General features: G+C 39.0%; 2 protein-coding genes across 2 annotated transcripts; both read left to right on the forward strand.

Moving 5' to 3' along the window:
- Nucleotides 1-8,326: 8,326 nt before the first annotated feature.
- Nucleotides 8,327-20,573, forward strand: LOC108699531 (nyctalopin-like). The gene is made up of 3 exons (XM_041573910.1): nt 8,327-9,451; nt 18,733-18,825; nt 20,538-20,573. Exons 1-3 carry the CDS (start codon nt 8,327-8,329, stop codon nt 20,571-20,573), a joined length of 1,254 nt encoding a protein of 417 aa, XP_041429844.1.
- Nucleotides 18,795-23,056, forward strand: agtr2.L (angiotensin II receptor type 2 L homeolog). The gene is given in 2 exon segments (NM_001092505.1): nt 18,795-18,825; nt 20,538-23,056. A coding segment is annotated over 1 exon segment (1,059 nt). The 5' UTR covers nt 18,795-18,825; nt 20,538-20,651; the 3' UTR covers nt 21,711-23,056.
- The last annotated feature ends 1,308 nt before the right edge of the window (nt 23,057-24,364 follow it).

Below are 24,364 nucleotides of genomic sequence, written 5' to 3' on the forward strand. Positions count from 1 at the left end.
TGCTCTTTTTCTGTGTGCATTTCTTTTCTTAAGAAAGTTGTGGGATCATTTTAATTCTCTTAATCTGGAATTTTGACATCAGAAGAACTCTTTAGTGATTCTTAAATATGTGATGCACTGTATTTTTTAACTTTGATTAGAAAGACCATTGTTTATATTGAAAATACTACCAATTCTTGAAATCCGTACCTTGTAAAGGGATACGTTAGTTATTGCATTGTAAAGCTAAGCAAGAATCTAAGCCATGCAATGCTTCTGTTCTATTTTCAGGGCATATTTATAAAGGGGGCAGTTGAATGCTATGGTACAATTCATGTTTATCTATAAAACCTTGGAGTTAGTTTATGTGAAACTATATCAGAGTGTAAAATTCTAGCATGAAGGCTGCTTCAAAATAAGCAGAATAAAAAATAGTATTGGGTGCTGTCACTTCATCATTTTACACCGCATTGCCTGCAAAAAGTTATTTTGCTGCTTTGTCCCATTGACTTCAATGGATTGGGCCAGGTCTAGATTGTGTAGAATATTCGCATACTTAAAGGAGAAGGAAAGTCTAGAATTAAGTAAGCTTTATCAGAAAGGTCTATATAAATACACCTGTAGACCCTCAAAGTAATGCTGCTCTGAGTCGTCTGTCAAAAGAAACACAGCATTTCATTCCTTCTATTGTGTACACATGGGCTTCTGTATCAGACTTCCTTCTTTCAGCTTAAACCTCCAGGGCTAGGGCTTGAGCATTCTCTCCCTCCTCCCCTCCCTGCTGTAATCTGAGCCCAGAGCTATGACTGAACAGGGAGAGACTCAGACAGGAAGTGATGTCACACCAAGATAATATGGCAGCTGCTATCCTAAACAAACGGAGAGAACTTCTAGGGCTGTTTATTCGGGTATGGTAAAGTATTGTGCAGAATAAATATAGTGTTCTAGCTTGCACTATCGTGGCTAATCTATTGTCAATATACTGCTTCGGTAGCTTTCCTTCTCCTTTAAGCAGTGCTAGGCCAACCCGGCCAGGAGCCCTAGGCAGCCTGGCCAGGCAAAGTGCCCAATATGCAAGCGTGCATGCGCAAAACTCTCAACTAGAGTGAGAGATTGCATACGTCAGCCAGAGCAGGGATCGGACTAGGGGGTAGGAGAGGCAGAGGAAGTGTGTGCCTGGCAACCGTCCAGCTTTGTGCCCTAGGCACGTGCCTACTCTGCCTACCCCTAGTTCCGGCCCTACCTTTAAGTCTGACATCAAAGTAAATAAATCTCTTTATATTATGGTATTTTGCTCTTTGTAATGAGTCCTTTGATATGAACGCATTATATTAATCCATATGGAAACATTACAGTTTTTTTTAAATTCTATATTTTACACCAACATTTTTTGTTGTAACATAACTGTATTTAAAGAGCTTTATAGGACATGTTTATGGATGAAGTTAAAAATGTGTGTTACTCGTGTTCTTAATAATTTACAAATAATAAAGTTTAGATTAGGTCAGGTGAGGTCTGGAGTTCAGAATCTCGTCACAGATGCCTTTCTTACCCAAACCTTGAACAGACACATATAGACAGCACCAGCTACAAATCAGTTTCAGTAATGAACAGCCATGTTGGACTGGGTGTCCAGGGCCCACCCGGGCCGCCATCTTAAAGGGATTGTTCACCGTCCAAACACTGTATAAATTCAGTTGTTTTCAGATTGTTCCCCAGAAATAGACTTTTTTTCAATTACTTCCCATTACGTATATACTCGAGTATAAGCCGAGTTTTTCAGCATCCAAAATGTGCTGAAAAAGTCTACCTCAGCTTATACTCAAGTCAGTGGGCAGTGGCTGAGATTGCAGTCACTTTTAATCATTCCTATATCAACAGTTTGCTTGGGGAGAGACTGCAATATCACACAGCGCCCTCTGTTGGTTATATGAAAGAATAACAGTGACTGCAATATCACACAGCGCCATCTGTTGGTTATATGAAAGATTAAGTGACTGCAATATCACACAGCGCCATCTGTTGGTTATATGAAAGAATAACAGTGACTGCAATATCACACAGCGCCCTCTGTTGGTTATATGAAGGATTAACAGTGATGGCAATATCACACAGCACCCTCTGCACATGGTAGTGGGACAATGCACACAGTAATCAGTTTGGCAAATCTCTGTCACCATCAACTTTGCAAAGAAGTCCGGTTGATCGCTGGGGGGGTCGCTTTGGCGGAATGTGCGCTGCTGGGAGACAGGGCTGTAGTTGTGTCTAGGCTTATACTCGAGTCAATACGTTTTTTCCCAGTTTTAGTAGGTAAAATTAGGTACCTCGGCTTATACTCGGGTCGGCTTATACTCGAGTATATACAGTATTTTTTACTGTTTTTCCAAAATCTAAGTTGAAAGTTTGTGTCTCTGGTGTTTGTTTGGCAGCTCAGTAATTCAGGCGCAGACTCTAAAACTGTTACAATTTTGCAACATTGAGTTGATACATTTCTCAGCAGCATCTCTGGAGTATTAGCAACTATTGTATCAATTCTAACAGCTGCCTGTAATGAAACCCAGGGATTCTGCTCAGCAGGAACAAAGATAAGAAATGTAGCAACTAAATGTATTGATTTAGAACAGTTTACAGGGTCGGCGACCCCCCCTCCGTTTGTTAGAAGGTGAAAATAGAAAGTAAAGAAAAAGTCGTTATTTCTGGTGAACTATCTGAAAACAACTCGTTGTTTGAAGGTAAACAACCCCTTTAAGGGCCCAACACCCTCAACCCATCATAAACACCCCCCACCAAACCACACATTGCATACCTTTTCTCTTGGCGCAAAGATCTTAGCCAGCAAGGGTGTGTGGGGGTCACAGATTCTGGCAAGCGGGGAAGGAGCAAGGCTGTGGTCCTGATTTGTAAAATCTCACCCAACCATGTACCTCTTCCTCTCTACTCCTACTAGTCCCCCGGTTCTCAATAAGCATGGGGGTGGGCCCACAAAAACAGGGCAACAGGAGGGAAGAATGCAGAGGTGGTCTGTCCCATGAGGGCTGGTATCCACTTTTTTTTTTTTTTTCCCCAGTGCCCCGGCTGTACAGTCCACCTGTTGAACAGACTTAAAACTGCTGATAATGTATAACTAGTACTGCAACTAATTCATATGATGCAGTTGTCTTAAACATAACATGCTTCTCAGTTTCCTGGGGTTGTTTATATTTAATCATCAATACATGGGCTTTGCAACCTGACATGTGACAATCTTTTAAAAAGCCGCAGTCCACAAAATGACTGCAAGATGTATAGGTTACGGGAATATATAGGTGTTTACTTAATAATATCCTGTTTGAATAATTGAGCAGGAAGAATTAATGTTCAACAGGGAAACATTTAGTCTTCTATGTAAAGTGGCTGGTCTAGTCCACAACCCATTAAGAACCGAAACATTTGGTGAATGGTCCCACAACACAGTTAGTATTTGTGCTTGATAGGCCCTTGAATCAAAAAGCAAAGAAAGATTAGAAAGGTTGATCCTTGAATAGATGTTTGCGTAATCGGTGTAATTTCTAAAAACCTGACTATTTATAGATCAATATGATACACAAAAAACTAGAATATTCTTTTGCTTGTATAGCGTTATCCACATTGCTGAGTGATGTCGCCAGCTATAATCTGCAAAAAAGCTTGCTCAATGTGCTACTGTTCTTTGGCCTTGCATGTTCCATGGTCAACTTCCTCTGAATTCAATTCATTTTCTTTTTAAAACTCACAAGCAGTATAGGATTGCTAGCTGGTGCTTTGCAGCCTTTTACTTGCTAGAAACACATCATCCACTTGGTGGCAGAAAGAGACCACAAAGACGTGACTTTGCTACAATTACTGAGAAATAGTCTTTCTGAATGTTTGATTTCCTCTAAAGACTGCAGTGGAGCCCACAAACCAATTATTTAGGTTTTTACAGCCTAAGGCAGGGGTTTGGGAGGCCATTTGTACGACTTTTTAATGCTTCTGTTTGACCTGATTGATTGACTACTGATATCAACAGAAAATGTTTTGGCAAGGTCACATGTAGCATAAAACCTGGGATTTATTGACATCACTGCGCTCTTTATACAGAGAGGCAAGGTGGACACTTTTTTTTGCACGCCAAATTATTTATTTTATTTTAAACAAAAAAAAAAGTTGTAAAGAAAAAATCCGAATGTCGTTTACAGCTGCATAAACTATAGGAACTTAATTGCTTTTCAAATGTTGCATACAGATCTAGCTAAGAAAAAACTCTTTCTCCCCTCAACTTGCAACTTTTATCTTTGGGCACTATTGTAATTAATGATGATAATCATATTTTCAGACTTAGATAAATATGATATTTTGCCTGTGTATTTGGGGGGTATCAGGGACTAGAGAATAAAGCTGTATAAGTGTGACTGGACACAGGAGATCATTCTGTACGTGCTACTGTGAGCTGCAAAGTAGAACATAAAAATATATAAACAGAATGCTCCTCTGAGCACTTCTGCAGTTTATGTTCACTTTCTATTTTTTGTGGTTTCTGAGATATTAGCAGTTTTATTGGCTTATGTTGCCCACAAAAACCAATCGGCAGGTTCCATTTACTAGCTAAAAGCAAAGCATTTTATTAGTTGCTATGGGTAACAACACCAGGGCAAATTTCTGTATTGTATTATATATTGGGATTAGAGTGCTAATACAAAGCTCTCTGGTTTATTCCTGTAGGGCATGGTCTATGCTGACACAAGTTCAGAGCTTCTTTGCAACTGCCAGTGCTGACTTCTGTACTTCAGCACTTGCACCTGTAACATAAATGTGTGTGTCATGAGCCTTTACATCTTTTCATTGGCTAATAATCAGCTCTTGCTGAATGACCTCATATATAAATAATCACGTGATATTAATCACACTTTACAAATAAATCCTGCAGGGAAATGAATAGATCAACTTTGTATACATAAGTATCAGGTGTAGTAATATATTCATATGAATGAATCGTTCATTTTTAAACCCATATTGTTATATAAAAACCAGAGCTCTTACTGTATGTAATTGTGTTCTGTATGCATAGTTAAAAAGGGCAGTTATGGATCATTAGTAGATGTTAAATGAATATTAGATAACTATAGCTAATAAGCTTTGCCTTTTCTCTGTATCCTTTTTAGGATGTTGTTTTCCAGCAGATGTTGCCCCAAGGGAGTCACCAAACAAATTGTTTTGCTGTTTAAAAAAAAATGGAATGTTTAAACTCTTCAGCTGCAGTCTCGATTAACTGTCCTGGCAAGGTTTTCTTTTTTTAAAAGTTGAAATATTAGATAAAAATGGATTGATGCAGTTGAGTTTTATAATACAAGTTATTTCTTATTACAGAGAGAAAGTAAGTCAAAAATGAAGAATTGTTTGATCAAATAGGGCACTGCTTGGCTAGGCATTTCCATATTTTCTGGACATATATATAGAAAAATATATAATGATGTTCTATAAACTGTCCATTAAAAGTCCATTAATACAATTCACACAGGCTACGTAAATATTTATTTTCCAAACTATTGTAAATGTATTGTAAATATTTCAGTTAAGTAGTGAATTTCCACTAAGCTCTTACTCACTTCCATCTGGTGATCCCCCTCTTGAGTAATGCTGCCTTTGCTTTACACATTGTCATGTATTGTTTACTGTACAAAATGTTCCTTGCACTGGTGAAGTTAAATGTCCTGTACACAAGCAAAGCTGGGAACATGCTAAAGCATAATTCTTTTTTTGATTGAATAACTCTGTTTTTTAAGAGGCTTAAGTTTCATAATATTCTTCTTTAAGAATGACCTTTTTATGGAAAGTACATAATTAAATCATGTAAGACAGATTGCCTCTTATTAGATAATGTTAAAATCTCAAACAAGCCAAAGGCGTTTCTCTTCTCTATAATGTGACTGAAGATATAAAGTACCATAACTTTCATGCTAGGCCATTGATTATAATACATTGAAAATGAAAATGAGTCACTTAGGTAAGAGAAGTATTTGTTGTGGTTAAGCTGTGGAATGTTACCAATGCAGGTAAGGGACACTTGAATGTTCAGTTCCCATACTTGAACATTCAGGTAAAAAAAATCTGTAACTTGTTTAGTTACTGAGAACTGGCTAAAAGATGGACTACAAAGAGTGGTGGTAAATGGAACATTTTCTAATTGGACCAGTGTTGTTAGTGGAGTACCGCAGGGCTCTGTACTAGGTCCCTTGCTTTTCAACTTGTTTAATAATGACCTGGAGGTGGGCATTGAAAGTACTGTTTCTATTTTTGCAGATGATACTAAATTGTGCAGAACTATAGGTTCCATGCAGGATGCTGCCACTTTGCAGAGTGATTTGACAAGATTGGAAAACTGGGCAGCAAAATGAGGTTCAATGCTAAGTGATTAGTGCAAGGTTAGAAATAACAAATATGTTATGTTGTGGGCATCCATAATTGAGAAGGATTTCAGGACTTTTATGGATAACAAGCTGTGTAGCTCCATGTTATTCAGTGGCAACTGAAGCAAATACATTGCTGTCTTGCATTAAAAGGCCATTAAAGGAGAAGGAAGGCTACCAAGGCCGTTTAATGAATAGTGCAAGCTATTTATTCTGTAGAATTATTTACCATACCCGAGTAAACTGCTCTATAAGCTCTTTTTGTTTAGGATAGCAGCTGCCATATTAGCTTGGTGTGACATCACTTCCTGCCTGAGTGTCTATGATCTCGTCTTAACTCTGGGCTCAGATTACAGCAGAGAAGGGAGGGAGAGAGAGGAGAAACTGAGCATGCTCAAGTCCTAGCCCTGAAGGTTTAAGCTGAAAACAGGAAGTCTGATACAGAAGCCCATGTGTACACAATAGAAGGAAAGAAATGCAGTGTTTATTTTACCAGAGGACTCAGAGCAGCATTACTTGGAGGGTTTATTGGTGTATTTATATAGACTTTTCTGATAAAGCTTACTTAGTTTTAACCATTATCTCTCCTTAAACTCAAAAGGATGAAAACTACATTTTGCTTCTTTATAGATCCCTGGTAAAGCCTAACCCTGAGTATGCAGTGCAGGATAGTAATGATCTTGGATAGAGTACAAATATGTGCAACTTAATTGGTAGAAGAAATAGAGTGCCATGGTTGCGCTTGATTTCTTTTGAGAAAAGGCTCTTGCAAGGAGACATGATTACTCTTTACAAGTACATTAGAGGACAGGCTGCTCCTGCCATGAAGCAAGGTGAGAATCCTGCCTCAGGCTAGAATCCTGCACGGGTCCATTTTTTGTGACCCATACCCGACCCGTACCAACAACCCGCATTCTTACCCGCTTGGACCCGCAACACGACCCGCAAGTACCTTATCCGCAACCCGGAACCCACGACCCACTGACCATCAAGAATCAGGAAGTGCTGTCATTGTAAACCGGAAGTGGCATCATCAGACGTAGCCATGATCAGAAAAAAGGAGTAAAACAGGAAGTGCTGTAATGTAAACTGTAAGTGACATCATCGGAAGTAGACGTGACCAGAAAAAAGTAGTAAATATCGATATTGAGAAGACCCGCGGCCTGACCCGCAGAGCCGCCGACCCTCGTCTATACCTTCTATCAGCAACCCGCAGGGTACTGCAGGTTTTTGCGGGTAATCCGCAGGTACCCGACTTGCTGCAGGACTCTACCTCAGGCGCACAGAGCTGCCAGTTACCTGGGGCAGCAAAAAGCTGCCTCTGGTAACCACAAGAGCCAAATTTCTGGGAAGGGGTGGGATCAGGGCTGCTGCCTCATGGGGTATTATTTATAGATACCAGAGAATCTTTTTTTTTTTTCCCCACAAAAAAAAAATCAATGAACCAGAGGCCACCCCTTTAGACTTGAGAAATAGAACTTTTTGTGTGACGGAGAGTAGGTGGTTCATCACGGTGAGGACAGTGAGGTTGTTATGGCAGATTCTATTAATCCGGGCAAGTGTTACATTATTAATTTAGGTTGCAATAAGACTAAAGTTCATTTAGTTCAACCCCTCCAAACACCCATACCCCCCCCTAAACAGACCTATCAATACTTACATACATAAATATATACATTTAGAACATTCATCCTGATGCAATGAGGGTTGCAAATACAGAGATCCTGCAGGACTGGCATGTAAATGTTCCTACTGAAATGTTTCAATTGTGTAGAAGATTAAAGAAGCTTAAGTATTAGTAATGGCTAAACTCTGATTGGCCAGTCACAGTTTTTGTCTGCTTGGTTGAATCCAATCAAATGTTACCCTAGGCACCTCAAACATACAGACCTTACTACTCCAGCAGAGCCATGTTCTCAGTTATTCTCTCTGGGTGTATTATAATGGAAAATATGGGAGCAGAACTCATAAATTCTACGTGTCCTGGAATGTGTCTCTGTTTCTCTGAAGGAGATATTCAGTGTGATGAGACTGGGCTCAGAAACCTTCCTCCAGATCTACCTGCAAGTGCCGTGTCTTTGAACTTGGCCGGTAATCTGCTTCAGGTACTTACCTTCAATGCTTTCACAAGTGTCCCTCTTCTTGAAATCCTTTGTTTAAGCCACAACAGCTTGACTTTCCTTTACCCTGGATCTTTTATTGCACTCATCAATTTGAGAGAGTTAAACCTCAGCAAAAACACAAGACTGACCTACCTTCATGCTTACACTTTCCGAGGTCTGTTGCACCTTCTGTCCCTGGATCTGTCTCACTGCAACATCTTTGAAATCCACCCTCTTGTGTTTTCCCCTTTGTTATCCTTGGAAAATCTTGACTTGGGTTTTAATAAAATGCGTTACATTTCGCAAGCCTTCAGGAAGCTTCAGAACATCACAAGTCTGTCTCTGGAAAATAATCACATAGAGGCCATAGGCAGAAATTCTTTTCGATATCAGCAAGCTTTGAGAGATCTAAATCTGAGAAGGAACCGGATTTGGGTGATTCAAAGTGAAGCCTTTAATCAACTAAAGAAATTAAATGTACTAAATTTAGGGCACAACTCTATATCTCATTTCCCTAATCAGCTTTTCAGTGGATTAATCCAGCTCAAGATTCTGCACCTGGAAGCCAATAAGATTGTCGCTATCAACTGTTCCTTCAGCCGGCTAACTAACCTGAAAAAACTGCATCTAAACAACAACCAGATAACACATATCACACCCCATGCTTTCAGTTCTTTAAAGCACGTGCAGCTACTTCATCTGAGTAAAAATAACCTGACCTCCATGCCCGGTTACTTGTTTTCCAGCATGCCCAAACTCAGATTTCTCTTCCTTTCCTTTAACCCTTGGAGCTGTGACTGTAGCATGTCCTGGATTGCCAGGTGGTTGGTATCATATGATGGGATGATACAGGGTGTGCACTGTATGTATGGGTTATCACACTGGAGTGCCACTGATGTTTATACAAAGAATGGCGCTGTGTGCCCGCAGGAGAGATTTAAAGAGGGGGAATGTGTAGAAACCACAGTGAGTTCTGCCCCACAGTTATCTATTCCTATAAATGTATGCACTTTTTTACTACTGATAAATAATATTGGTATTTCTTTTTTGTCTAATTTTAAATTTAAAAATGAGTGGTGAAATCCTGTATTGTGACCAAATCCTACAAGGGTTTATGTACAAATAAAATAAAAGCGGAGGTTGTGGACACACTAACAAACCTGATGTTTTCCTCCATTTAACAAAATAAAAATTGCTTACTTTTCCTAAAGATTGTACGTTTAGAGACAAAGTTGGCTTAAGAAAATGTTATTGCCTTACAAGGAAGAATCTATTCTCAGACACATGTACCTATCTCTATAAGTATGGTGTACAGGGATCCCCAATCTTTTTTTTACCCATGAGCCACATTCAAATATATAAAACATTGTAAAGCAACACGTATGCAAAAAGTTCCTGGGGATGTCAATTATGGGCTGTAGTAACTATTGGTAGCCCTTATGTGGACTGGCAGCCTACAGAAGGCTCTGTTTGGCAGTACCAATTTTTTATGCAACCAAAACTTGCTTCCAAACCAGGCAATTAAGAATAAGCTCCTGCTTTGAGGCCACTGGGAGCAACATCCAAGGGGTTGTTGAGCAACATTTTGCTTGTGAAGCCACTGGTTGGGGATCACTGCTCTAGCACTACAATCAGCGTGCGAGCTAGTATGCAAAAAGAAAAAAAGACTCTTTCATAAAGGGATACTGTCATGGGAAAAAATTTTTTTTTCAAAATGAATCAGTTAATAGTCCAGCAGAATTCTGCATTGAAATCCATTTCTCAAAAGAGCAAACAGATTTTTTTATATTCAATTTTGAAATCTGACATGGGGCTAGACATATTGTCAATTTCCCATCTGCCCCAAGTCATGTGACTTGTGCTCTGATTAACTTCAATCACTCTTTACTGCTGTACTGCAAGTTAGAGTGATATCACCCCCTCCCTTTTCCCCCCCAGCAGCCAAACAAAAGAACAATGGGAAGGTAACCAAGATAACAGCTCCCTAACACAAGATAACAACTGCCTGGTAGATCTAAGAACAACACTCAATAGTAAAAACCCATGTCCCACTGAGATACATTTAGTTACATTGAGAAGGAAAAACAGCAGCCTGCCAGAAAGCATTTCTAAAGTGCAGGCACAAGTCACATGACTGGGGGCAGCTGGGAAATTGACAAAATGGCTAGCCCCATGTCAGATTTCTAAATTGAATATAAAAAAATCTGTTTGCTCTTTTGGGAAATGGATTTCAGTTCAGAATGCTGCTGGAGTAGCACTATTAACAGATGTGTTTTAAAAAAAAAAAAAAACATGTTTTCCGATGACAGGATCCCTTTAACCACACCGTTGCTTAAAAATACATGTACAGGTAGTTATCCAGAATGCTTGGGACCTGGTGTTTTCCAGATAAGGGATATGTTTCTAATTTGGATCTCCATGCATTGAAGAATATTCCTGTGCAAGTTTTTCTGCAGAATATGAGTGTAGTATTTGTGTAAGAGAAAGTGGTTTGACCTCCTTTGTAGGCAAAAAAAGGAACACAGTCTGGGAAACAAAATCTGAGACAAATCTCAATATTGATTACAATGTGCAGGAGCAAATGACAGAATGTCTAGTGAGTGTAAAAACACAGGTGCGGCACAATGGAAACCAGTGAGAACTATGAATTGAGAAAGTATTCAGAAAAGTTAAAGGCACATTATTCCTTTATATTTATTCCCCTGAGGCCATAAGAGTAATACCAGATGGGATACTTTTTATGATATTTAGAGACCCTGCATAGTTAACCAAAGCAAAACACTGAAATAAGCCCAACTTCGTTGGCAAACTGGCTTATTCCCGCTGTATGGATACAGGGCTTCTTCCAAGAATATATTTTTAGAATGCAGTTCCCATGTACAAGTTTTGGCACAAGCTTTTGGAAGAAAGAGCACAAAACTCTTGCAAACATTCCTGTTAAATCTGGAACTGCTAATTAGAATATGGGACAGTGATCAACTAAAAGGTTAGCTACACTGCCAAGTGCACTAGGATTATGCTAACACACAGAATGCATCTTAACAGCTGTGTTATTTCTCTCCTTGCTGATTTGTATCTCATTTTAACTCTTTCAGGGATGTCAGGGAACTGACATCTGACCTACTTGGCAGGAATAATTTCAATGTTCCCACGGTCACTAACATCAGTTCCTGTGACTTATGCAGATGTTCTCTTCTGCTGTTCACTTTGAGGTGATCGTTTGTATTCCAATAATATTTGCAAAATCTAAAGAGGTAATAAAATGATGCATTATAATTATCCAGGCCAACATGAACTAATACCCACATGAGTGTCAGTGTTTTAATATATCCTTCTGCAGTAAGCGAGTCTGAATAACACAAGTGCCTATTCGCTTTGGTCCTTCATTAACAAGCTTCCTATATTTTTGACTAATAGAAACCCAAAGACAGTTGTTATTTCCAATTAACCCCAAAACGCAGAAGACATTATTACTGATTCCTAACAACACAACTCATTGCTCTTTAATAATGCACATTAATGATCTGATGGCTTATTTGATATGATCTAGGAATAGATTTAAAGGAGGGTCAGAACTGGTAAAAGGAAAGGAACGGCTTCAGTAATTCATCGAACTTTCATGGCTGAACTCTGGAATCAAATGCTCTGAAAACATGTACAGGTATAGGATCTGTTATCTGGAAACTCCTTATTCAGAAAGCTCTGAATTAGAGAAAGACCGTCTCCCATAGAATCTTATCCAATTAATCCAAATTTTTAAAAAAGTATTTTCTTTTTCTCTGTAATAACAAAACAGTATGTTGTATTTGATCCAAACTAAGACAGAATTAATCCTTATTGGAGGCAAAACAATCCTATTGGGTTTGTTTACATGATTTTTTTTTAGTAGACTTAAGGGCTGATTAATAAAAAATCAAGTTGGGTATTTTTTCTAGATTTAAGAAAAATGCAGAGAAAGACGTGGACACGGAAAAATGCATCCGCGAAACCTCGAACAGTCGGAATTTATTAAAGGAAAAAAAACACGAAAAGTCGCCAGTAAAAACTCGCAAGTAAAAGCTGGTGAAGTTGTATAGAAGTCAATGGGAATGAACTCTAACAACTTTATATATTTATTTATTTTCCCAGTTTATTAAAACATTTGTGATTTTCAGCTTCATTGAAAATGAATGGGACAATGAGATTCTCGCTGTTCGGGTGCTGCCAGGTCTTAGCGTGAGAGGACCAGGGAGAGAGTTCTGGGAAGGCAAGAGAACCGAACATTGTAACTGGAATGGAGAACAAGGCGAAGTCTGGAACAGGATGGGTCAAAACCAAACACGCAAAGCAGTACCGATTCAGAAGACAGGAGAGTTGTCAAGGTCATAGGCCGAGACATACATACCAAAATCAAAGTACAAAACAGGATTCGATAGAGAAGTCAATACACGAGCAAAGGTCAGGACAGGCAACGTACAACACAGGATCAAGGACAGAAAGGGTCAGAACAGATCAGGAATACTCAAAAACGCACCCAGGAATTAAAGAATTAGACCTTTATGTTGGGCAATGCACATAGGGCAAAGAGCCCTTTAAATATTCAAACTTTGCGCCAACCATTGATGTCACATTTGGCACCTCCAAACAAAGCCGAAGATACCCGAGCAGCGCGAACCCGGAAGAACCCGAGGCGAAGTGCATGAATCAACCCAGGGCAGAGGCAGCATGGTTCCCGCCGTGGGTGCGACAGGCGTTCCCGTCGCACTTGGCCACCATGCAAGTTTCTCGCATAAGATAGCATTCGAGAAAAAGGTTTTGTCTGTTTTTTTTTTCCTGTCCGAGTTTTTTTTTCACAAACTCAGATTTTGATAAATCTGTCCCTTAAAGTATGGAGATCCAAATTACAGAAAGAACACTTATTTGGAAAAACCCCAGGTCCCATGCATTTTGGATAACAGGTCCCATACCTAGATAGAAAGAATTACTCAACCCCTATATAATAACAACTGCAGCTGCGGTTGAGCATAAGTAGGTTCAGCATCTACTGAAGTGCACCTATGGATGCAAGGGGTTCCCTGGAGCTACTGCCACTTTGGAGGTGAGATTCATCAATAAGCACAGTGTACTTCTGCCTAAAGATGCACGTGTATATGTCACTTTGATGGTGAGCACCATAAATTATGCAATCCCAACTCTAAACATTTTTACCAGAATTTTGTCTGGTTTGTCAAAATATACATGCGCAATTGCACTTCTTTTGATTCATCACACACATCGGACACATCTCCCCCTCCACGCCACATTTGGACCTTGAAAACTGCTGCATTCTAGGTACAAAATATGGCAAATTGCATCTGAAATGTCAGTTTGTGCACTGTGCTTGAGGTCGTCAATGACCCTTAATATCCCCAGCAATGACAGATACTGCAATTTGCACAACAATCTGTTACTGAGTAGCATTATGGAATTTATTATCTCTCTGGAGTTCTGGAGTATGTCAGCCTGTACTTGGTATAACTTGATAGCATACAAACATTTTGACAAGTTTTAACCCCTAAGAGTCTGTTAAAAGACACAATGCAGACTGATAGATTCCTAAGGCTGGCAGCTACTGCACCACAGTCACAATGTTTATTGGATGAATTCCACAGCTTTCCAGCGGTTACAAATAGTGATGTGTGAATTTGAACCCTTTTCATTCGGCCAAAAATGTGCGAATTTCCAGTGAAATCCATGAAACGGCGAAAAATTTGCAAAACGAAAGTTTTGATGCCTGCGTCAATTCTGACGCTCGTGCCAATTTTGACGCCGGTGTTAAAGTCAATGGACGTCCGAATAATGTTGACGTGCGATGGATTTGACGCAAGTGACTTTTCCGACTCGCGTCCCAAATTTTCGCGGCAGTTTTGCGTATTTATTAGCTGGCGGCAATACAAGGAAATAGCCCAATGTAAAAGCAGTTCATCTCTAGAACAACGAATCCTACCACATTCATTTCCTAAACTGAACAGAACAACCAAGTATCCACACGCCTTGTCCCTTTTTATAAAAAAGCTAATAAGAATAGCACAGTATACAGAATATTGAAACAATAAATGTTTGATCACTGTATCAGAGAGATGTTTTGCTCAAAATTGTTTGCTTCATACAACATGAATTCTAACATGATGTGCTCACCGAGGGACACTGTTAATTCTACTCTATGGAGATTATTCAGATATTCAGTATAATGATGATATGTATTAGTGATAGGTGAATAAATTTGCCAGACATGCCATCGCGGTGAATTTCTGTATTTCGCCACCAGCAAATAAATTCTTAAAACTGCAACGAAAATTCACCGGCAAAAAATTTGCCACAACTATAAAAAATTGTTGCACGTCAGAATTGTTGCATCAAAATTTTTCTGTATTTCACCACCATCTAAAATATTAGTAAAACTGCAATGAAAATTCACCTGCAAAACATCCGCCACAACAAAAAAAAATTGTTGAGCGTCAGAGTTGTCTCGCACAAACAAATTGTTGCCCATTGACTTTAATGCATTTGGACAAAATACTCGCACGTATAATAACTATTGCTCGCATAAAGAATTGTTGCTCGTTAGGGATGTAGCGAACTGCCGATTTGGTGTTTGCGAACGCCGTTCGCGAACACCGGCAAAAAATGCGAACGTTCGCGAACAGTTCGCGAACTTCGAACACCCGCTAAAATCGTTCGATTCGAACGATCGAAGGATTTTAATCGTTCGATCGAACGATTTTCATTCGAATCGAACGATCGAAGCATTCGATCAAATGCATTTCATTCGATCGAATGCTTACAATCGTTCGAACGAATGGAAATCGTTCGATTTTTAGCGGTCGAAGGAATTCGAATGGTCGAACGATTTGTATTCGAATCGAACGCGAACGCAAAATGCGAACGTTGCGCGACGTTCGCGAACATTCGGCGGATGCGAACGGTTGAAGTTCGCGCGAACAAGTTCGCCGGCGAACAGTTCGCTACATCCCTATTGCTCGTCAAAATTATTTTGATGTCCATTGACTTCAATAAGTCAATTCGCCGTTTCTCGAATTTTTCGGTGAATTTGCAAATTTTACTGCAAAGCAAATCGCTCATCACTATTATGTATCACTGTATATTTCAAACTCTACCATAAATGCCAAATATTTTGCCTTTACCTCACTTCTGGAAGGACTGAGTAGATTGCCATTGTTGCTAATTTGGCTGATATAGGCATAGCCAGTGATTTCCCTGGTCATACCCATAGTACTTTCTGTGGCACACTCCCCTACAGCCTCTTAATAATAAGTGAAAGAGAAAACAAAGCGAATTTTCGCTAAAGTTAGTCACTTTGCCCTTTAGTAAATTTGCCCCTATGTTCCTCCATTGTCCACTATCACACTTCCCAATACATTTTATAATAACCCAAAGAGCAAACAGATTTTTTTATATTCAATTTTGAAATCTGACATGGGGCTAGACATTTTGTCAATTTCCCAGCTGCCCCATGTCATGTGACTTGTGCCTGCACTTTAGGAGAGAAATGCTTTCTGGCAGGCTGCTGTTTTTCCTTCTCAATGTAATTGAATGTGTCTCAGTGAGACATGGGTTTTTACTATTGAGTGTTGTTCTTAGATCTACCAGGCAGCTGTTATCTTGTGTTAGGGAGCTGTTATCTGGTTACCTTCCCATTGTTCTTTTGTTTGGCTGCTGGGGGGGAAAGGGAAGGGGTGATATCACTCCAACTTGCAGTACAGCAGTAAAGAGTGATTGAAGTTTATCAGAGCACAAGTCATATGACTTGGGGCAGCTGGGAAATTGACAATATGTCTAGCCCCATGTCAGATTTCAAAATTGAATATAAAAAAATCTGTTTGCTCTTTTAAGAAATGGATTTCAGCGCAAAATTCTGCTGGAGCAGCACTATTAACTGATTCATTTTGAAAAAAATGTTTTTTCCCATGACAGTATCCCTTTAATGATTCGTTTCAGTTGAAATTAATGCATGCAAGCTTACAGAAAGCTAATATATCCTAGGAGCTGCCATATCTTCTCCTATCCCCATTTAGTACATTTAAATATGCAGAGGTGTAACTACACAGGACGCAGATCTTGCGACTGCAGGGGGGGCCCCATGAGCCAGCAATTTCAGTATATATTGGTATAACCGTTCACCTCTAGAAATTTTGCGGGACCTTGCTACAATTAATTTGCTGTAACATCTAGTTACACCACTGTGTATATGGCAGCCAAAATTAGTTCAGCCCAGTAATCACATTTTATAAGCCACAAATATCTTTTTTTTAAGTCATTTACAAGCAGTTTTCTTGCTTGAAATAGGAATAGACTTGATAGCTAATAAATAATCATCATGACAGCAGTTTTCTGTGCAAAGCCTTTAAATCAGGACCAACATCATGGCATCCAGTGATGAAATTTTGCATATTTGAATTCTGTCTGAAGCAACGAAGTCCAGTCATGGCACAGCATGCCTAGCTCCGAAATACTTCTGCCCATAGCACATAATGCTTGCCATAGGCAGTTGAGGAGTAGAGCCTTGCTCTCAGTAGTACCTTGTGCTCATTAGTACTCTCTTGCTAGAGATGCCCCTCATTAAAAGAGCACTGTATTAATGTAATGACCCATGGTCAGTTTCATTAGGAGTGAATCAGTGAATACTCATTCAAAAAGAATATACCACCTCCTTGCATATAGAGCCCAGTTGGAAACGCCCCTGAAGTGTTTATACAGTGCAAGAGATAACTTGATAGCTAGTTAGAGAGATCACTGGATGTATAGATGTGTAGGTGATAGATAACTGACAGCCTGACATAAAAAGAAAGGAACTGGCTGAGAGACAAAGCAACAATTAAATAAATAATGGTATAGATAGTCAGACATAGAGTCATGTCATTCTATTGAGCCCACCAAAGAAAAGGAGTTAAAAACCTGAAGTCATGTTATGCTTTTAACTTCTTGAAATACACACAGAGGTTCATTACTGAGTTAATCAGATCTGGAAGAACCATATGCACATGAAAAAGATTGCTGCTTAAAGGGATACTGTCATGGGAAAAAAAAAAAAATTCAAAATGAATCAGTTAATAGTGCTGCTCCTGCAGAATTCTGCACTGAATCTATTTCTCAAAAGAGCAAACAGATTTTTTTATATTCAATTTTGAAATCTGACATGGGGCTAGACATATTGTCAATTTCCCAGCTGCCCCAAGTCATGTGACTTATGCTCTAATAAACTTCAATCACTCTTTACTGCTGTAGTGCAAGTTGGAGTTATATCACCCCCCTCCCCCCCCAGCAGCCAAACAAAAGAACAATGGGAAGGTAACCAGATAGCAGCTCCCTAACACAAGATAACAGCTGCCTGGCAGATCTAAGAACAACACTCAATAGTAAAAACCCATGTCTCACTAAGACACATTCAGTTACATTGAGAAGGAAAAACAGCAGCTTGCCAGAAAGCATTTTTCTCCTAAAGTGCAGCACAAGTCACATGACCAGGGGCAGCTGGGAAATTGACAAAATGTCTAGCCCCATGTCAGATTTCAAAACTGAATAAAAAAAAATCTGTTTGCTCTTTTGAGAAATAGATTTCAGTGCAGAATTATGCTGGAGTAGCACTATTAACTGATGCGTTTTGAAAAAACATGTTTTCCGATGACAGGATCCCTTTAAAAAGGCAGCTGTCAGTAGGAGAGGACAACTATGTAAAGATGAAATTGGCAAAACAAAGTGCAAACAATAAATACAGGGCTTCCCATTGACTAGAGACTCATGGTCTCCCCAGCTTGTGTTTGTGTGTGGCTAGGGGATTCCCAGGTGTCATACACTTCTTAACCTTTCTTCTGCTATGCAGCACTGTCAAATCTAGGCAAAACAGACCATTTGTTCTCCATACCAAGAGCAGAAAGAGTTGTGTAAAAAAAGGAGTTACCTAAATTCCCTTTTCTGAAGCTGATGTCCCCTGTATGGTATTTTTTTTGTCTTAGCTAATTTACCCTTTGTAGTATTTTTTTGGTTTAGCTAATTTACCCTTTGTAGCTGGCTTAGAAATAATTATATAGAAATACCAAAAAAACAAGATGTGAGGAAGAACCTGTAATTCTTTCCCCCTGTTGAATTAGTGACAGCGTTATACTTATGAAGCTAAGGGCAAGCACAAGCCGAAGTTTTTTTCTGCCAGGAAGTAGTGCCAAGATTTTGTGTTCCAGTCGTGTAGTGATGCAAGCTAATGTCTCCCTTAGGAATACACTGATAATATAAGAGAGAAGCCAGAGATTTCAGACTATTACTCCGAAAGGAACAAGCTGATTCTGTCAAAGACTTGCACCATTATGGTAAGTTAACAGTTGTCCTGGGGGATACTAAAGATTTTCCAATATTTAATTTCAAAGGTATGCTTTCAGGAACATTAATTGCTTAAATAGTGCAGCCTACAGTCATTACATCTCTGGGATTTCTTTATGTTTCACTATATGTTTCCCTTAGTACAAGTGTTCCTCCCCGAGCACAAGAGGAACCTTATTGCATCTTGTTTTTAGATGGACAATACACTGAATCACTGTCTCTACCCTTTTATTTGATTGAATGAGGCAGGAGTTTTTTTCATTATTTGATGCGTTCAGAGTAGAATAGATGAGGTGACATAGTCATTAGCATGAAGAGTATCTTACATTTTCTACATTGCATTATTTCTGGTTAGATGGATCATTATTAAATACAATGTGACAGCATGCAACCCAAGGATAATGAAAGAAACTATTAGCAATATATTTACTGGGGACTTTTGAGAACTAAATAAAAAAAAACTATTATACCTTGATTACTGTTGGGGTAATCTTCTGGATCTGATTTCCTTTCTTTCCTTTTCTTGTTTTATTTTTTACTATGTATTTTCATATTGTTTCATATGCACAAATGCATAAAAATGACATATGGACTACGTTGCATAGCTTGGAAACCTATTCCTGTAATATTTAAGCCTGTAATAGTCTAAAATAATAAAAAAAGCTGAAACAAAATGTTACAAAAAAGGAAAAACAAAACACAAAGAATGTGTTCTACCTCATATGGACACACTTCTTTTTATATATATATATTTTTTAACATAAATTGCTTTTCTGTTTGGGTATATAGAATACGTACGCAGTATGGAATCTGTTATCCAGATACCCATTATTCAGAAAGCTCCCATAGATGCCATTTTATCCAAATAATAATTTTTTTTTAAATGTATCCCTTTTTCTCTGTTATAGTAAAACAGTACCTTGTACTTGATCCAAACTAAGATATAATTAATCCTTATTGGAAGCAAAACCAGCCTATTGGGGTTATTTAATGTGTACATGATTTTATAGTTGACTGACATTATGAAGATCCAAATTACGGAAAGATCTGTTATCTGGAAAACCCTGGGTTCTGAGAATTCTGGATAACAAGTCTCATACCTGTACAAAGTAATACAACAGCAACTTTTGAAGCAGTTATTTTAAATGGGTCCTAACCAGAACTGATTTAGGGCAATAGGTCTTTGGAGATGGAACTGAGATCCAAATTACAGAAAGATCATTTATCTGGAAATGCCAGATCCCGAAGATTTGGGATAACAGCTCCCATATCTGTATCATCAATTAGCATTCTCTAATGTTTTTCTGTTTAACACTTCCATGATGCTTTGCCTCATGATAATCAGGACAATTACTTGTTATCTCTAACTTTTGTTGAAGTTCCAGAACGAAGCGATTGTTCAGCGCCACAGACAAATAAATAACCATTTTAGGAAGCAATACAGCTGTGTGCCCTTGTATCACATTGCCAGTTCATGTGTCCTTATCTGATAAGCAGCACAGTCACACTACTCAATGAGGACAGCAATGCAGAAAGCTCCAACAGAAGCAGTATGTACACCAAAAACTGGGATTGCTTAGTGTGGATCCATCCAAAGGGGTCACTAGGATTATCTCACTTGTTTTCTTTCCAAATATGCTTTCTTTCTGTCTTTTTTATGTTTTACACATTTGAACAATCGTTATTGGTTTTTATTCTTTAGGAACTGAACTTGCTGCTAAATTCCAAAGAACCTTAAACTGCTGACCTTTTGCTAAGGAATATGATCCAGAGGAACTACTCAGTGCTTATTATTTCCAGCAAGACTCTGCAAGACATGACTTCTACTTATCTGAACATTTCTAGCAACGTGTCAGACAAAATGTCATGCCAGAATATGACCCTTACAGACCACCAGCCGGAGCTGATGCCAGTATTGTACTCTATTATTTTCACCTTTGGAATCATTGGCAACTGTTTGGTGATTGTCGTTTTCCGCCTCCAAGGAGACCTTAAATCTGTTGCCAGTATTTATATTATGAACTTAGCCGTGGCGGATCTAGTGTTTTTGGCCACACTACCATTTTGGGCAACATACTATGCTTTTGGCTACAACTGGCTTTTTGGGAAAGTGATGTGTAAAATCTCAAGTTCCCTTTTATGTCTTAATTTATTTGCAAGTATCTTCTTTATTAGCTGTATGAGTGTGGACAGATACTTAGCCGTTGTTTACCCTTTTAGTTCACAGAGGAGGACCAAGCACCAAGCTTGTCTAGTTTCCATATCTGTCTGGATCTTGGCTATATTGTCCTCTATCCCCACATTTTATTTTCGCAATGCCTTCTATATTGATGAACTTGGAGTCCGTGTTTGTGCAATGGATTTTCCAAAAGAAAAATATTCCAGCTGGTGTGTGGGGATGGCTTTAATGAAGATCATGCTTGGGTTTTGTGCGCCAGTGTGTGTCATTGGCACTTGCTACCTGATGATTGGCATACATCTTATAAGGTCGAAAGGACCAATGATCACTATACAAAACCGAGACAGAGTCTTGAAAATTGTCACAGCAATCGTGATGGCCTTTTTAATCTGCTGGTTTCCCTTCCATGCACTCACCTTCTTGGATGCTCTCGTCAGAATGCACATAATAAGTAATTGCCAAATTGTGACATTTATTGAAAAAGCCATGCCGTTTTGCATCTGTATGGGCTTTTCCAATAGCTGCATTAATCCACTATTGTACTGCTTTGTTGGAAACCAATTTAGGGAAAATTTCAGACATTTATTTCTATCCAAGATATCGGTGAATATTAACAGCCAGCTAAACTCTTCTAGAAAGGCAAGTGACTGCAAGGAGCAAGAGCCAAGTGGACAAAGTAATAATGTGGTTATATAACTGTTTGGCCCTCCAGTGTCCTATAAATCCTCATTTTACAGTGACAAGTTGCATGCCAGGTTGGTTGGAAATAATTTTTCTGAGAAGCACAATAGCTCAAAGCAATTCTCAGCTAGAACGTTTCCTTAACAATATCTTACTTTCTTATTCCTTCATGGACAAAGGAATCACTTGTAAGATTTTTATTCAGTGCCATACGATTTACAAATTTGGTAGTACCACAACATATAACTTTTGGTGCTAAAACCCCATATTTTGACCCTATATGAAGCAAGGTGCCACTAGGCTGGGTACCAATAATGATAAATAGATGAGCGCATTTTTGTTGTTGCCTTGTATGAACATAGGTATTATTTCACTACTGTGTGTGTGTATTTACAGGAACCTCTCCAGAGCATTTAATTTAAGCATCCAAAGGAAATATCTGTTCTAAGTGCTATTACAAGCTGGTTACTTACTTAAGTACGCCATCATTTTGGCGCAATTGCATCCAATACAAAAGCCCTCTTGCCTTTGCATTTGTAAATAAGCCTTGTTGTCCCCCACTCAATCTCAAAAACTAAGAGAAGCACTCACAGTTTGTGTGCAAAAGCCCTACTTAATTATCACAAAAAGATGGCTAGTACAAGCTTTTGGGGTATCTCCCCTTCCAATGTTATATGCTCTATTTTCAATGTGCAGGTACAGAATAAGAGAAAAACGTCACATACATCTTTTCAATCTGTATCATAATCATTTTGGATTTCTCTATGTTTTTTTTGTTTAAAGAATGAGACTGTTATCCAGTGTTTTGCTGCTAATGGCAGGGAGGTTACAGTTCAAGCCTGGGAAGAAAGTATTTCCTATTCTGGTGGGGGGGGGGAGTGCTGCATTCATAGATTCCATCTTGAGGATTAATTCTAGTTTCTTCAGAATTGCACAGCCAAGAGTGTGGGAAATCTGTTGCTACATATAAAAATGTTTTGACACACGTGTTTATGCATTTCTGAGATCAGATGAAAAAAGCCCTTTTGCAACTAAAGAGTTATAATGTTTAGTATCTGGGCAGATTAAATCTTCTGTGGGCCCCTGAGCTGTGCCTTGCCCTCACCCATTCTTTGCCCTTGCTTCTCCCACATCCCAACCCCAACCAATAACACAAGGACCCTGGTATTACGGGCCCTAGACAACCACCCAAATTGGGGGACGCAACAGTGTTTGCAAGCTGAGTAAAAAGAACAACATAGTTTTCTCTACAACTCTACAACTGCAAATAAATCATTCTGTGAATGTTTCTGAATGAAATACATTTCAGCACTTGCCAATATTGTATGCAATCCTTGTAAATAAATAGTTTTTAAAGGGAACCAGGCTACTTCCCTGTGTTTCATCAGATTTGTTTGCCTTTGTATTACAGTTAAACACAAATAACAGAGCTATGTACACAATTGTAGATGGTCAGTGAGTTTTTGTCCACTGTTGTCCCAAGTGGGCACTACAACTGATGTTGTATAGTGATGGCATGGATTTGCGGTGAGTTTCTGCATTTTGTCGCCTGTGAATGTTTTCGTGAAACTCCGTGGAAAATTTGCCGCAACAAAAAAACTTGTCACGCATCAAAATTATTCAGACGCCCATTGACTTTAATGCATTTGGACAAAAGAGTCATGTGTATAAAAATTGTCACTCGTGTCAAAATTTCAATCCCTGAGGAAAGCAGGGTACAGTTAGAAATAGAGGTGCAACAGAAGATTCATTTTCTCTCACTCCAGACGGAACCATAAGAAAAGATCAGCAATGCCATGCTTCACTGTGAAAACCCATTGTCCTTTTTGCTGGGAATATGTGGTATGGAAGCTTTGTGAAAGCAGTGAAGATGGGATATTGTATTGTGTTTTGTCCTAGAGCAAACCAGATAATACTGAATATAAAAATAAACATTATTGGTTATATGGGAACTGTGGAGACAGAGAGGAGTCATGGTAGGCACACAAACCTCCAGAAGATCTCTCTTTCCCCCTTCGGGCAACTACGGAAAAGTCCTGCATGTGTTTTGCCACTGGCGATTTACATTATTGCTGGTGGGGAAGCATTTGCAAGAGATTAGTCACCCACAGTGGTGAAGATTTATAATTTTCTGGTGCACCTTTGCCCTAAGAAGAGGGCTCTTCAGGTGTTACAATAATTAAATCTCTATATCAACATTTTTAAATAATTGGTTCAAAAAAGGGAAGAAAAAGCCAATTTTCACTTATGTTTGTCTATTACTGGTGGGTTTTATGTGTATCATTAGCACTTTATCAGAATATATTATATGCACCCCTGACATAGAGTCGTGCTCTCACTATTTGTGCAGGTATTAAAGGGGAAAAATTACATCATAAACATAAAGGCAAATAAATGAAAGTGTTTACTGAACTGTGCAACTGAGAGAGTTCTATAGGAGACAGTATATTTCAGGGACAACTTAAGGGTAAAGGGTTATGGTAAATGGGGAGATTTGTAGAGTTTGTGCTCCAGTGATTTATTGCTTAAGGGCATTAAGAACAAGGAGGGATTGCAGCGATTCCTATGCACTGTGAATGGGGAGAAAGTATGTAGCCCACCCCACATCCCTCCATAGGCAATTTCTCTTTGAGGGATTGCGTGCAAATGCCTGCACATGGCAGTATGCT

The sequence above is a fragment of the Xenopus laevis genome, chromosome 8L (genome assembly GCF_017654675.1).
Source record: "Xenopus laevis strain J_2021 chromosome 8L, Xenopus_laevis_v10.1, whole genome shotgun sequence".
Classification (NCBI taxonomy): Eukaryota; Metazoa; Chordata; class Amphibia; order Anura; family Pipidae; genus Xenopus; species Xenopus laevis.